Source organism: Phyllobates terribilis, unplaced genomic scaffold (assembly GCF_046119375.1).
Source record: "Phyllobates terribilis strain yellow unplaced genomic scaffold, ASM4611937v1 Scaffold_12__6_contigs__length_324123572, whole genome shotgun sequence".
Taxonomy (NCBI): domain Eukaryota; kingdom Metazoa; phylum Chordata; class Amphibia; order Anura; family Dendrobatidae; genus Phyllobates; species Phyllobates terribilis.
In genome coordinates, this window is record NW_027362772.1 from 178,890,460 (window position 1) to 178,906,484 (window position 16,025).

At 47.8% G+C, this 16,025-nt stretch overlaps 1 protein-coding gene across 1 annotated transcript in view; it reads right to left on the reverse strand.

Moving 5' to 3' along the window:
• The window catches only part of TTC34 (tetratricopeptide repeat domain 34), a 175,135-nt gene that overhangs the window by 90,035 nt on the left and 69,075 nt on the right, over nt 1-16,025 (reverse strand). Inside the window, exon 5 of the mRNA XM_073656488.1 lies at nt 13,826-13,992. Within this exon, the coding sequence (XP_073512589.1) occupies nt 13,826-13,992 (167 nt within the window). The remainder of the gene's footprint in view (nt 1-13,825; nt 13,993-16,025) is intronic.

Here is a 16,025-nt window from a genome sequence, read left to right on the forward strand (position 1 = left end):
TTGAATGCCGTCTTTCACTCGTCTCCCTGGCGGATCCGGACCAAATTGTACGCCCCATGAAGATCGAGCTTGGTGAAGATCTTCCGCCTTTAGGCAGTCAAACAACTCTGAGATGAGAGGCAGGGGGTACTTATTCTTGATGGTAATCTGGTTAAGACCCCTCTAATCGATACAGGGACGTAGTGAGTAGTGTTGAGCCACCCCCGTAGTGTTCGAGTTCGGTTCGGTTCGTCGAACACCCGTGTGTTCGCCGAACTGTTCGTCGAACTGTTCGTCGAACACCTTCGAACACCGTTAAAACCAATGGCAGGCAAACAAAAACACATAGAAACACATAGAAAACACCTTCAAAGGTGTCCAAAAGCTGACAAACTGCTCAGAAGACACAACTAACACATGGAAAAGTGACAAGTACATATAGTCATGAGAAAAGAAAAGAGGTGGAGGAGTAAAAGGAGGGGGAGACACAGATATAGGCATGTCATGCCCTTCTAAAATCCAAAAAGTGAGAAGCCGACACGTTCAGTCCGCTCCTGCCCGTGCCACCTCCGTGTCGCCGGGTTTGTGCCAGAGCCGCGGTGAACCCTGACGGCCAGCCCCCCTCTCCCAATACTGGTGCCTGTCCGCTGGTGGGTCGAGCGAGCCCCCCTGTGGTGGAGGCAGCTCTAAGTTTCTTAATTTAAATTGTCTCTCTAATTTGAATGAATACACTTTAAATCCATTTACAAGGATCTATTGGAGGGCAAGTTTCATGCCAGCAGCCGCGTAATTCCAGCTCCAGTAGCGTCCACTAAAGGTGCTGCAGTTAAAAAGCTTTTATAAGGATCGAGCTCAGCTGTCCACCGCAAGGCATCCTACTGCCAGTCCCAGCCCCTATGCCTTGGGGTGCCTCCTGATGCTCTTCACTGAGTATCCCGTGGTCCCGAAGCATTTCCTTTGAAAAAATTAAGTGTCCAAACTACAGGTGGTGTAGCTTGCTTAACAGCCGGGATAATCCGCTGACTAGCAGACACTGCTACTAGGCACAAAGTATTTCCTGGGCTAGATGCAGTTAAAAATTTGTAATTAGATACTCTCGTTGGATGCTGAGAAAGCATTCCATAGAGTCTCCTGGCACGCCATATATGATTCTCTTAAAAAGCTTGGGGTAGGGGTCTAGGGGACCCTTTTATAGCCAAAATCACGGCCCTGTATCACAATACGTCACCTAGGCTGAAGATAAATGGAACTGTAGCACCCTGAGGGCTCGGTTGCTACAGACGTATTGCACCTCACCCAGAGGTGTGATATCTCACTCTCAGGTAAGGATGGAGTGTGGATCAGGACCCGACACCTGCATGCATTACACCACATTGCCGTGGGGCAGGGCGACCAATATGCCCCTGAGATGGGCACGACAGTCCCTGTCCCTGGCTGGAGTGGGGGGAGGGAACACTGAGGAAGGGGAACCCTGTAGTGCAGGAGCAGGGAGGAAGCAGTTCCTGGGTGCATTGAGAAGGGAGTATAAAAGGTGGGCACCATCTTAGTTCAGTGCAGAGAAGTCTGAGCAGAAGTGGCAGGGAGCAGGGGCTCTGCATGAGCTCTGCTCCGGAGGCGGGCCTAGTAACAGAGGCCCAGGCCTGCAAGAGGGAGAAGGAAGGAAGAGGAGCGGAGAAGGCTCCAGGAACGAGGAATGAAGGGATCCCAGGGGTGCGGACGGGCGAGTCGCCACCGCACGCCCGAATCCACCTGCGTGGAGGGGTCAGGCCAAAGGGGGAGACCGGTCCCCGAACTAGTGGAGGCAGGAAACGACCCTCAGCTAGAAACCGGAGGCTCTGACATTTTATGTGGCGCAGCCCCTCGCTACACCCGCTAGGAAGGCACCACATAGGGTCAGGGAAACTAGCGCCAAGTTTACCAAGAGGAGGCCCGAGGCAGCCGGACAGAAGTGTTGGTAAGAAAGGCCAGACAAAGGACACACAAAGGGGGTCCTGTGAAGCGCTCCAAAGTTATCTGGGAGTTGTCTGAGCCCCTCACCTGGTGAGCACAGTACGACGTGGGCAGCCGTTACCTGCAGACGTGGTCTGGATAATAAGAACTGTGAGTAAAGGCCCTGAACTGCATCACTGACTCCGTGTCGTTACTGCTGCTGCCCTGCACCATCACCCCCATCCTCCGCATACACTGCCCTGAGGCTATACTCCTCCCGTGGTGAGTTATGCTACGCTCTGCTGCACCCACAACACCAGCCTCAGCGGTCTGCCCTGTAGCGGCGGTTCACTCTGACCGCAATCCACGGGTGGCGTAGTCGGACATTTAAACATCAAAACCACATAAATAGTTCCGCCACTGGTTTGACCACCCTGAGCCACGGAACCGGGTCGCCGCCACGAAGACTACAACCACCAGCATCCACCAAAAAGGGTCCGGCTCCGGGTGTCCCAAGGCCCAGGGGGTGCGTCAGAACATTTTCATCACCTTTCACAATCACCAATGGGACAAGGCAGGGATGTCCTCTGTCCCCTCTCTTATACATCCTAGTGACGGAGCACCTGCTCTCATCAATTCGCCATAACCCCAATATTAGGTGGATTGAGGTGGGAGGCACCGAGTACAAGTGCTCTCTATTTGCTGATGATGTCCTAGTATATATCACTCAATCACATATATCCATCCATGCTGTTATGGCTGAAATAGATCACTTTGTTACATGGTCAAATTTTAAAATCAATGCAGCGAAGTCTGAGGCCCTCGATGTCTCCCTCCCCAAATCCATATAGGATTCCATCCAGTCCAACTTTCCCTTTGCCTGGCCCTCACAGGGTATCAAATACTTAGGAATTCCTATTCATAGAGACCTCTCCCATCTATGTTATCTTAATTTTGGGCCCTTTATTGAACAACTCCATACAGACCACGGTTGGCAAGTTAGAACTGTAAGATTCACTACGTGAACCACTGGTGTTTTGTGGAAAAGTACATGTACACTGCGTTCCAAATTATTATGCAAAAAGTGTTTAGGAGTGATAAGGGAAGAATTTGTTTGTTTGTCAGTTAAACTCATTGATGGTGATGTGTGTCAGGGCTCTTTATATCACTGTAAGCAATTGCAGACACCTGTGCTAATTAGTTTGGCAGGTGTGTCCAATGAAAGGCAAGACTACTTAAGAAGGCTCTCTCACATTATTAAGCAGCCTACATTTTCTGCCAAAATGGGAAAGAAAAAGGATGTGTCGGCTGCTGAGAAGCAACAAATTGTGGAGTGTTTAGGTCAAGGCATGACTACAATCAACATTGTGCGATGATCAGGATGAAGTGTCTTGGCAATCAAGAAGTATGTAGCTGATTCACAGTACACACGTGTGCGTGCTGATAAGGGCAAATTGAGGACTCTTTCCTACAGGCAATTATGTCAGGTTGAAAGAGCAGCGGCAAAAAAGCCTTGTCATAGCAGTAGACAAGTTTTTGAAGCTGCTTGTGCCTCCAACGTCCCCCGAACAACAAGATGCAGGGTCCTTCAGAGGTTTGCAGCTGTGCATACGCCATCCTGTCGACCTCCTCTATCCACTTCACACAAGCAGAAACGGCTCCAGTGGGCCAAACATTACATGAAGACTGATTTCAAAACTGTTTTGTTCACGGATGAGTGCCGTGCAGCGCTCGATGGTCCAGATGGATGGAGTGGAGGATGGCTGGTTGATGGACACCCCACGCAAACACGGCTACAGCGCCAACAAGGAGGAGGTGGAGTAATGTTTTGGGCTGGAATCATGGGGAGAGAGATTGTCGGCCCCTTTAGGATCCCTGAAGGCGCTAAAGATGAACTCCATAATGTATGTGGATTTTCTCAAACAGCACTTCCTGCCATGGTTCAAGAAGAAGAACCGTGTATTTCACAGCAAGATCATTTTTCTGCATGATAATGCACCATCTCATGCTGCACATAAAACATCTGCATCTCTGGCTGATATGGGCATAAAAGGGGACAAACTTATGGTGTGACCCCCATGCTCCCCTGACCTCTACCCCATTCAGAACCTTTGGAGCATCATTAAAAGGAGTGTCTATGATGGCGGGAGGCAGTTCACATCTAAGCAACAGCTCTGGGAGGGTATTCTGTCCTCATGCAAAACAATTGAAGCAGAAACCATCCAAAACCTGACAAATTCAATGGACGAGAGAGTTCAGAAGCTCCTTTCGAACAAGGGGTCCTATGTGAAAATGTAACATCACCTAGAATAAAGTTTTGAGTTGAAAACTGTTTGATTTCAGTTTCTAACAACCTGCTAATGCTTATGATTTCAAAAATGACCATTTTTTTGGTCTTTATTAAAATGAAAAGGTTGATCGAAAAGTTTGGGGGATCTAAGAGTGTGGCAACCCAGTAGTCATGATTACTTCGAATTCTGACAATATGAGGGTCATGCTGCAGGTAGTGCAGCAAGAAGGCACTTATGTGTCTTGCGCATCTCGGAGCCCCAAAATTATTTTCCGGGCTAGATGCAGCTAAAAATTATTATTAATTTTAAATCTGGTGAAGCTTTAGTATAGATGGCCTAATAGGATCAGTGCTGCACACTGCTACAAAGCCCAAATTATTTTCCAGTCAAGATACAGATAAACATGATTAGTAATTTTAAATCTGGTGGAGCTTATTATAGATGGCCTAATAGAATCAGTGCTGCACACTGCTACAAAGCCCAAATTATTTTCCAGCCAAGATACAGATAAACATGATTAGTAATTTGAAAGCTTAAAACGGTTGGTAGGGTGATTTTAACCAATCATCAAGCTTTTACTCTCCCCAGGATGACACAGGGGTAGAAAAGTCGTTTCGGATCCATGATTTGTTCATCTTTATGAACGTCAGTCTGTCTACATTATCAGTGGAGAGCCGCGTGCGCTTATCTGTCAGCACACCACCAGCAGCGCTGAACACACGTTCAGACAGAACGCTGGCTGCGGGGCATGACAAGATCTCCAAGGCGTAAGTGGCTAGCTCCGGCCATTTATCCAGATTGGAAGCCCAAAAAGAGCAAGGGTCCAGTGACACAGTCGTGGCTTCAATGTTTACTTGGAGATACTCCTGTACCATCGTCTCTAGGCGTTGACTATGTGTCAGACTTCTTGTCTCCTGTGGCCTTGCAAAGGATGGGCTAAAAAAGTGGTGAAATGATTCTGCAAAATTGATGTTACCAGCAGATACTGTGGTTCTGTTACGGTTTGAGTGCTGAACACTTGACGGTCCCACGGTTGGCAAGTTGGAACTGTGAGATTCACTACATGCACCACTGGTATTTTGTGGAAAAGCACATGTAAGATTCTGCAACAGTCTCTGCTGATACTCCTGCATGCGTGCATCCCTTTCTATGGCAGGAATAATTTCTGCAAATTTACTTTTGTACCGGGGATCTAACAGTGTGCTAACCCAGTAGTCAGGATTATTTCTAATTCTCACAATTCGAGGGTCATGTTGCAGGTAGTGCAGCAAGAAGGCACTCATGTGTGTTGCGCATCCAGGAGCACCAAGTCCCTGTTGTGTTGGTGGCGAGGTAACAATCATGCTTCCTTCCTCTGTCCTCTCCCCCCAACCTCGCACAACAGAAATGTGATCAAGGTCTCCCTCATCTGATGAGTCTTCCATCAGTTCGTCCTCCACTTCTTCCTGGGCTCCTGCACCTTCCTCACTAGTTTGGCTGCTACCATGCGCCCTGGTAAAACCATCTCCCCCACCCTCACATGCCTGCCGCCTTGGTGCTGCCGACCGTCTGGACCTTGCAGATGTTAGCCCTTCCGCATACAACTCCTCCTCCTCTACTTCCTCCACCTCCTCTTGTGCCACCACCTGACTCCGAATTCTGTGTAACATGTGCTCCAGCATGTAAATCACCGGAATAGTCATGCTGATTATGGCATCGTCAGCACAAACATCTTCGTCGCCATTTCAAAACTGTGCAGAAGGGTGCATAGGTCCCTGATCTGAGACCACTCCTCCAGCGTGATTTGCCCCACCTCTGAATCTCGTTGGCCCAGGCTATACGTCAGAACGTATTGCACCAGGGCTTGTCGGTGCTGCCACAGTCGCTGCAACATGTGCAGAGTTGAATTCCACCGGGTAGGCACATCGCATTTTAGTCGGTGAAGTGGCAGGCCCAACGACTTCTGTAGAGATGTAAGTCGCTGAGCTGCGGGATGCGAACGGCGGAAGTGAGCACACAGCGACCGTGCCCTCTACAGAAGGCCATCTAGTCTGGGATAGCGGGCTAAAAATTGCTGGACAACCAGGTTCAACACGTGAGCCATACAAGGCACGTGTGTGACATTGCCCCGGCGAAGGGCCGCACCCAGGTTTGCAGCATTGTCGCACACGGCCTTCCCTGGTTTCAGGTCCAGTGGAGACAACCATTCATGAAATTGGTTCTCCAGAGCTGACCACAACTCCTCAGCTGTGTGACTCACATTTCCCAGACATTTCAATGTAAAAACCGCCTGATGACGTTGAGCCCTACTGCCAGCATAGTAAGGAGGTGTGCAGGATCCCTTCTGCGCAGTTAGAAAGCTTGTGGCATGACCAGACAGGCTTTGGGTGCAGGTGGAGGACCGAGAGGAGGTTGAGGAGGCAGAAGCAGTGGAGGAACTTTGAGATAAAGAGGATTGACGCACAACTCGTGGGGACGGCAAGACTTGGACAGCAGCCCCTTGTCCTGCTGTCACCATAGTTACCCAGTGCCCAGTCAGCGACATGTAACGCCCCTGTCCATGCCTACTCGTCCAAGTGTCTGTGGTGAAATGCACCCTGTCACACACAGAGTTTCTCAAAGAAGCGGTGATGTTGTGTGCGACATGCTGGTGGAGCGCAGGCACACCTTTCTTTGAGAAGTAGTGCCGACTGGGTATCTGGTACTGGGGCACTGCGACGGACATAAGGTCTCGAAAATCCTCTGTGTCCACCAGGCGGAAAGGCAGCATTTCTGTAGCCAAGAGCTTGCAGATGGTGAAATTCAACCTCTTAGCTTTCTCATGGCTAGGAGGAAATGGTCTTTTACTTGTCCACATCTGAGGGACCGAGGGCTGGCTATTGTGCTTAGACGGGGTTGATAAGAGTGTCCCCGGCAAACTGCCGGTCTGTGAGGAAGATGCAGGCGGACATGTTAGGTTGCCTTGATCCAAAGGTGGTGCTATCGATGTCGGACAGCGCTCAACACCAGCTGGTGTTACCACCTCCAAAGAAAATGATGACCTGCCAATCACGCTCCCAAAAATGGACGTCAATCCAGGTAGCTAATGACACCAGGTCGTTCAGGGTGGAAGGGATGTCACGACCGGCTAGCTCATCCTTGATCTGTCCGGAAAGACCCTCCCAGAAGGTGGACTCCAGGGCCTCGTTGTTCTAGGCAAGCTCAGAGGGTTCGAAAATGTATGGCATACTGGCCCACGGTGAGACTCCCTTGACGGAGATGGAGAAGTGAGGAGGCAGTAGAAGATTTTAGTCCGGGCTCATCGAAGACCTTCCGGAAGGCAGTGAGGAAAACCGGAAGATCGGACACCAGGGAATCCCCTCTCTCCCACAGAGGGTTTAGCCATGCCAATGCCTCCCCGGTGAGGTGAGACATGATGAACGCCACCTTGGCCCGGTCGGAGGAGAACTGATGTGCCAGGAGTTCAAAGTGCAGCGTGCACTGATTTAGGAAGCCTCGACATAAGACTGGGTCACCACCAAAACATGGAGGTGCAGAGAGCCTGGGTCCAGAGCTGGGTACATAGCGCCAGTAGGTTGAGGTGCCGCCGGAGCGGGTGCCGCTCGGATAGAGACGGACACAGACGGGGTGGACAGCGTGTCCAGGCGAGAGTTGACTGACCGCAGATAGTACAGGTTAGTCTCCTGTTGGGATCTCTGATGTGAGACCTCTTGGTACAGGTCAGAGAGCGAAGGAGCCTGGGGGCCACCGGGTTCCATGGCCTGTGCAAACTGTTACGGGTCCGGGTGGTGGAACCTCTGTGCTTCGGTGCAAGGAGGGACCAGAGGGGCCTAACTAAGTGCCTACTCGGCCTGACCAAGGTCGCAGGGCGGCTCAGTCGACTCCGTGAACCAGGGAGGGACTGAGCAGGGGGACCAGGTGCCACACTGGGACCAATCTTGTGTGAGAGCAGGTGACTCCCACGGGTCAGATAGCAGGAACTGACCAGTACAGCGGATGAGCACGCAGGAAGGCTGACAGGTGGTCCGGATAGATAAGCTGGCCGGTTCGGCGGATATCCAGACGGGTGCTCCGGGTAGGCAAGCTGGCAGGCACGACAGGTAACAGGTAGGTGCTCCAGGTAGGCTGGCGGGCAGGCACGACAGGTAACAGGCAGGTGCTCCAGGTAGGCAGGCTGGCATGCACTACAGTTAACAGGCAGGTGCTTCCAGGCAAGCAGGCTGGTGAACACAGCAGGTAACTGGCAGGCAGACTGGCGGACAGGACTGACGGGCAGACTGGCGGACAGGACTGACAGGCAGACTGGCGGACAGGACTGACAGGCAGAGGGACCTGAGGGCTGAAGCAAGTGTTAGCACACAGAACAACCTTGCACAGGCACCTCCATATTGGAGGAGGTGCTTTAAGTAGGGGAAGTCCTCGGGCCATTGGCCGGGGACTTTTTAGGACGCCGCGCGCGGCCCCTTAAAGAGGGAGGGAGCGCACGCGCCCTAAGCACAGTGCTAGGGAAGCTGCGCGCAGCGCGTGCTACAGTAGCTGCAGGACGGAAGCTGGAAGACGCCGGACCAGGGCCGTGGCGGTGAGGGGAACGGCGTCTCTGTCCGACAGGAGGCAGAGACGCCGATGCTACAGAATTATCTATCAATCCGTCCATCCATTTATCCATCTACTCTCTGCTTCTTGCTAACCTTCCAAATTTATATAAGAGACAGATGAAAAGGCATATGCAGGATCTTATAAAAGGCTTCACTATTAGTAAACTTGAATGCATTTTTTCTTCTTGTTACATAAGACCATCTTCTAATTATCTCTACAAGAGGGAGAGAGCCATTGAAGTGACCACACAGCCCGAGCCGGGTTCTACAAGGAGACAATCTATGTCTGTTTTGCCTCTAAAAGCTAAGAAAACAAGACGCAGCGATGCATCCGCATTAATATAAAAGCCTGTAAATGACATGTCGGTGCTCGCACTCCGCGACATCATCTTATATCCATACACTTGTCAAGGTCAATCAAGGCTCATCGTTCCATTTAACTTTTTTTCTCAGCGCAAATAGCTTTTCAAGCACATGTCCCACTTAGGATAGTTACAGGGTTTCAATCCCAGTAAAATGTACAAAATAAAGGTAGAAAGAACCGCTTATTGAAGAACACTTTGTGCAGTGGAAATTGTGGTCAATGGTAACTGCACATATTAAAGGAGCAGAGATGAAAAACATCAAAATATCTGACTATACAGAGCTAATATTCTGCAGCTTGACTGGTACTGGTGCCAAAGGGAGTCCAAAGGCCCCGCTATCACACATGAAGAATCCAGAATTATTAAAGACAAAGCATAGGTGGAGTCCCTGTATAATTTGTATTGTCTCCAGGTGCTTTAAAGGGAATTTGTCACCCCTGGCACTTATCTGACCTCTCATATGGGCATACAAGCAATAGAAATGTAAATTCATACCCACCTGTATGCCTCATATTAGAGGTCTGGTTGCTGTGTATTCCTACAAGTTTCTGATGGGTTCGTGTCCCGGGGCCTGCAAGAAATCCTGCCTGCAGCCCTGTTATGTGTAGCACAACTGATCAGAAGATTACAGCTTCAAGTCTCCTAAGAGGACTGTTGAAGCAACTAAAAAAGTGTAAAAAAATGATTTTAAAAATATAAAAAAATTAAAGTTCAAATCACCCCCCTTTTGTCGCATTCAAAATAAAACAAAAATAAAACATACACATATATAGTATTGCCGTGTTCAGAAACACCCGATTTTTCAATATATAAAAATAATTAATCCTATCGGTAAACAGCGTAACGAGAAAAAAAAATGGCAGAATTACGTTTTTTTGGTCGCCGCAGTATTTCAATAAAATGCAATAACAGGCGATCAAAACATTGCATCTACCCTAAAATTGTATCAATAAAAGCGTCAGCTTGGAATGAAAAAAATTAGCCCTCACCCAGCCCCAGATCCCAAAAAATGGATATGTTATGGTCTTGGAAAATAGCGCCATTTGATATTTTTTTTATTACAAACTTTGGATTTTTATACATGTTTGGTATTTGCAAACTCGTACTGACCTGGACAATCATAATGGCTGGTCAGTTTTATCAAATAGTGAACATGGTAAAAATCCAAAAAACAATTGTGGAATTGCATTTTTTTTGCAATTACACTGCACTTGGAATTTTTTTCCCATTTTCCAGCACACAATATGGTAAAACCAATGGTGTCATTCAAAAGTCCAACTCGTCCCGCAAAAAAACAAGCCCTTACATGGCCAAATTTACGGAAAATTAAAAAAAAGTTATGACTTTGGGAAGAAGTGGAGCAAAAAACGGAAAAGCAAAAACGGAAAATCCCAAGGTCTTGAAGGGGTTTATTGGGACTTCTTGTGGTTACAAGCCTGGGTGCCCAGACAGGGGAAAGTAACGCAACCTGGACACAGAGGTTGCACAGCCCTAGCACCAGCCCTGGGAGGTACTTTCCTGGACTTTCCATTGAAGAGTACAACAGTCAGACTGTCCCCAGACTGAAAATGTTAATAACAGGAAACAATAGATTGAACTGATGAAAAGGTTTGGGTTTAATGCCCCCTTCACATGGAGCCTCTATTTGTGCCTGATGCACTGTAAACATTGTATCATAATGGATGATCCTTATCTTGTTGATACAACACAATGAGCAGATTTCCTTCTAGTTGCAAGATCTTTGATTCATGGACCTATTCTGCCAAAGGGGAGAGGATGCCAAGTTTCAGCGGTTCAGATGCAGCACGGGAACATCATGGTACGTATTTCAGCGATAAAAAATAATCATTTACCTTGAGAATGCCATTGTTTCTGGTTCCCATAGCTGAGCTGACTGGACGTTACCATTTATAATACTATTATTAACACCGGGAACGGTTTAGAACTTACTGAGCTCTTGCTGACGGTCAATTTATCAGTTCAGCTCCTAGTGAAGCTTGATTAGAAGTACACAATTCAACTGAAAACATAACACAATTTCCATTGTAGAATTTCCAGTGACAAGGTAAGGCTGCAAATCAGTCATATGAAGTTATGGTTGACTATATGAAATACATATAATATTGCATCTTTGCATCTAAAGTGTAATTTATAGCAATTCTGCAGGTAATCTTCATTAGAAATGTTCTTCTTCTCCCTGTGTATACAGCTACTGTGCAGGCTCATGACACCCCTTTCTTCTGTGTATTAGCATGTCTGCAGCACACATTAGGCATATGGGAGCATCACAGTCTGAGTAAAGCCAAGGAATCTATCTGACGGAATGTCAGCCAAACCAACTTGCTCATCAGCAAGTTTCACGTATAAATCCTTTATTCCTGCATATAGGTACAGCAGCAGCACCGTATAGACCTGTGTGGTCTTTTTCAAGCTAAACTTTCCAGCTACTACTTGAATGGTTAGCGCCTAAACGAGTCTTTGCACAATGAATAGTCAGCCTACCAAATAGCAAATCAGTAAATGTAGATCCAATCTGTAGAATAATTAAGCTTGAAAAGTGCAATGATCTACAATACACTAAAGAAAAAGTGGAAAAACAAATCACAGTTTGTTAGGATGTGCAAAAGATGTAGTGTACCCAGAAATATATGCAATCTGAAGACTTTAGATCTTTACTTCCCCTGTGCATATTTGCTCCCTAACTGTATGCTTCCTCCAGTGGTGGTTGCAGGTCACTATGCTCCCTCCAATAGTGATAGCAGGTCACTATGCTCCCTCTAGTGGTGGTTGCAGGCTAGTTTGTTTCCTTCAGTGGTGGCTGCAGGCCAGTATGCTCCCTCCAATAGTGGTAGAAAGTCACTATACTCCCTCTAGTGGTGGTTGTAGGCTTGTATGCATCCTCCAATAATGATAGCAGGTCACTATGCTCCTTCAAGTGGTGGTTGCAGGCCAGTTTGCTTCCTCCAGTGGTAGTTGCAGGCCAGTATGCTCCCTCCAATAGTGGTCACAGGTCACTATTGTCCCTCTAGCAGTGGTTGCAGGCCAGTATGCCTCATCCATTGGTGGTTGCAGACCAGTATGCTTCCTCCAGTGGTGGTTGCAGGCCAGTATGCTTCCTCTAGTGGTGGTTGCAGGCCAGTATGCCTCATCCAGTTTTGGTTGCAGACCAGTATGTTCCCTCCAATAGTGGTAGCAGGTCACTATTTTCCCTTTAGCGGTGGTTGCAGGTCAGTATGCTTCCTCCAGTCGTGGTCACAGGCCAGTATGCTACCTCCAATAGTGGTAGCAAGTCACTATGCTCCCTCTAGTGGTGGTTGTAGGCCAATATGCATCCTCCAATAGTGATAGCATGTCACTATGCACCCTCTAGTAGTGGTTGCAGGCCAGTATGCTCCCTGCAGTGGTGGATGAAGACCAGTATGCTCCCTGTAGTGGTGGTTGAAGACCAGTATGATCCCTGCAGTGATGGTTGAAGACCAGTATGCTCCTTCTAGTGGTGGTTGTAGGCCAGTTTGCATTCTCCAATAGTGATAGCAGGTCACTATGCTCCCTGTAGTGGTGGTTGCAGGCCAGTATGCTTCCTCCACTGGTGGTTGCAGGCCAGTATGCTCCCTCCAATAGTGGTAGCAGGTCACTAGTCTCCCTCTAGCGGTGGTTGCAGGCCAGTATGCCTCATCCAGTGGTGGTTGCAGACCAGTATGCTTCCTCCAGTGGTGGTTTCAGGCTAGTATGCCTCATCCAGTGGTGGTTGCAGACCAGTATGCTCCCTCCAATAGTGGTAGCAGGTCACTATTTTCCCTTTAGCAGTGGTTGCAGGCCAGTATGCTTCTTCCAGTGGTGGTCACAGGCCAGTATGCTACCTCCAATAGTGGTAGCAGGTCACTATACTCCCTCTAGTGGTGGTTGTAGGCCAGTTTGCTTCCTCTAGTGGTGGTTGCAGGCCAGTATGCTCCCTCCAATAGTGGTAGCAAGTCACTATGCTCCCTCTAGTGGTGGTTGTAGGCCAATATGCATCCTCCAATAGTGATAGCAGGTCACTATGCTCCCTTTAGTAGTGGTTGCAGGCTTGTATGCGTCCTTCAGTGGTGGTTGCAGGCCAGCATGCTCCCTGCAGTGGTGGTTGCAGGACAGTATGCTCCCTGCAGTGGTGGTTGAAGACCAGTATGCTCCCTGCAGTGGTGGTTGAAGACCAGTATGCTCCCTGCAGTGGTGGTTGTAGGCCAGTTTGCATCCTCCAATAGTGATAGCAGGTCACTATGCTCCCTGTAGTGGTGGTTGCAGGCCAGTATTCTTCCTTCAGTTGTTGTTGTAGGCCAGTATGCTCCCTGCAGTGGCCAGTATTCTTCCTTCAGTTGTTGTTGTAGGCCAGTATGCTCCCTGCAGTGGTGGTTTCAGGCCAGCGTGCTACCTCCAATAGTGTTTGCAGGTCACTACACTTCCTCTAGTGGTGGTTGTAGGCCAGTATGCTTCCTCCAGTGATGGTTGCAGGCCAGTGTGCTACCTCCATTAGTGGTCGCAGGTCACTATGCTCCCTCCAGTGGTGATTACAGGCAGACAATAGTTTATTATTTTTATGTCCATAGAGAAGATCTAAATATTTATTTCAGAAAAATCCACACAGAAATATATACTTACAAATTTGGTGTAAAGGGTGAAAGATTCCAATTATGCTTAACTTTAAAGTTACCTTCTGCTGGTTCAGTGTCATGTACAGTAAACCCTTTCCACACAATGCCTCCACGTTGTCACGTTCCTCTTTTAAAACTTTATTGAAGTCATATATGGCTGTTTTCTTCTGTCCCAGCTGCCCGTAACATCTGGCTCTGGCAAGCAAAGAGTCTCTGGCATGTCCCCCTAATACACAGTTAAAAAAAAAAGAAATAAGTATGTTACAAGAAGAAATGTTATCTTTTTACCCCTGAAATTACACTCAGCAATGAATGCAATGTGCTCTGCTGGGTCACACATATGTGAAAGCCATTTACTTCATGGTCTCCAGAGCACCTGCACTACAGAATATAACAAGACATTGATGGGCATTTTATACACTACTATCACAATTAAAATTATTATTATTAACAACATTACAATGATGATTATAACAACTAACACAAATACTGATGATGATAATAATAATTAAAAAATATATAAAAAGTAAAAAGAACATTTTAATAACTAATTGAAATAAAACTAACGTAAGAAAATTATACAGTAAGAGTAATATACTGCTATTGTGTAGTGAAAATTGTAATTTTACATTATTTTCAATATACTACATTTTTTAGTATTATTATTTTTCATTAATGGTTAAAAACTAAAACTAACAACATCAAAAAATACTACTTTTTCATACAAATGGTAGAAAACAAATTCTTATCAGTCTATTAATGCTCTCTCGAGGTAAAAGTTGTCAAAAAAATAGAAAAAGCAAAGCGGTGTATACAAATATACAGGCAGAGCAGAGTCTCTCTGATTTAGCAACTCATGGACCCCCCCTAAAGTGGATGCAGAGTAGTGTTGAGCCACCCCCGTAGTGTTCGAGTTCGTTTCGGTTCGTCGAACACCTTCGAACACCGTTAAAACCAATGGCAGGCAAACAAAAACACATAGAAACACATAGAAAACACCTTCAAAGGTGTCCAAAAGCTGACAAACTGCTCAGAAGACATAACTAACACATGGAAAAGTGACAAGTACATATAGTCATGCGAAAAGAAAAGAGGTGGAGGAGTAAAAGGAGGGGGAGACACAGATATAGGCATGTCATGCCCTTCTAAAATCCAAAAAGTGAGAAGCCGACACGGCCAGTCCGTTCCTGCCCGTGCTACCTCCGTTTGTGCCAGAGCCGTGGTGGACCCTGACGGCCAGCCCCCCTCTTCCAATACTGGTGCCTGTCCGCTGGTGGGTCAAGCGAGCCCCCCTGTGGTGGAGGCAGCTCTAAGCTTTTTAATTTAAATTGTCTCTCTAATTTGAATGAATACACTTTAAATCCATTTACAAGGATCTATTGGAGGGCAAGTCTCATGCCAGCAGCCGCGTAATTCCAGCTCCAGTAGCGTCCACTAAAGCTGCTGCAGTTAAAAAGCTTTTATAAGGATCGAGCTCGGCTGTCCGCTGCAAGGCGTCCTACCGCCAGTCCCAGCCCCTATGCCTTGGGGTGCCTCCTGATGCTCTTCACTGAGTATCCCGTGGTCCCGAAGCATTTCCTTTGAAAAAATTAAGTGTCCAAACTACAGGTGGTGTAGCTTGCTTAACAGCCGGGATAATCCGCTGACTAGCAGACACTGCTACTAGGCACAAAGTATTTCCTGGGCTAGATGCAGTTAAAAATTTGTAATTAGATACTCTCGTTGGATGCTGAGAAAGCATTCCATAGAGTCTCCTGGCACGCCATATATTATTCTCTTAAAAAGCTTGGGGTAGGGGTCTAGGGGACCCTTTTATAGCCAAAATCACGGCCCTGTATCGCAATGCGTCACCTAGGCTGAAGATAAATGGAACTGTAGCACCCCGAGGGCTCGGTTGCTGCAGAGGTATTGCACCTCACCCAGAGGTGTGATATCTCACTCTCAGGTAAGGATGGAGTGTGGATCAGGACCCCGACACCTGCATGCATTACAACACATTGCCGTGGGGCAGGGCGACCAATATGCCCCTGAGATGGGCACGACAGTCCCTATCCCTGGCTGGAGTGGGGGGAGGGAACACTGAGGAAGGGGAACCCTGTAGTGCAGGAGCAGGGAGGAAGCAGTTCCTGGGTGCATTGAGAAGGGAGTATAAAAGGAGAGCACCATCTTAGTTCAGTGCAGAGAAGTCTGAGCAGAAGTGACAGGGAGCAGGGGCTCTGCATGAGCTCTGCTCCAGAGGCGGGCCTAGTAACAGAGGCC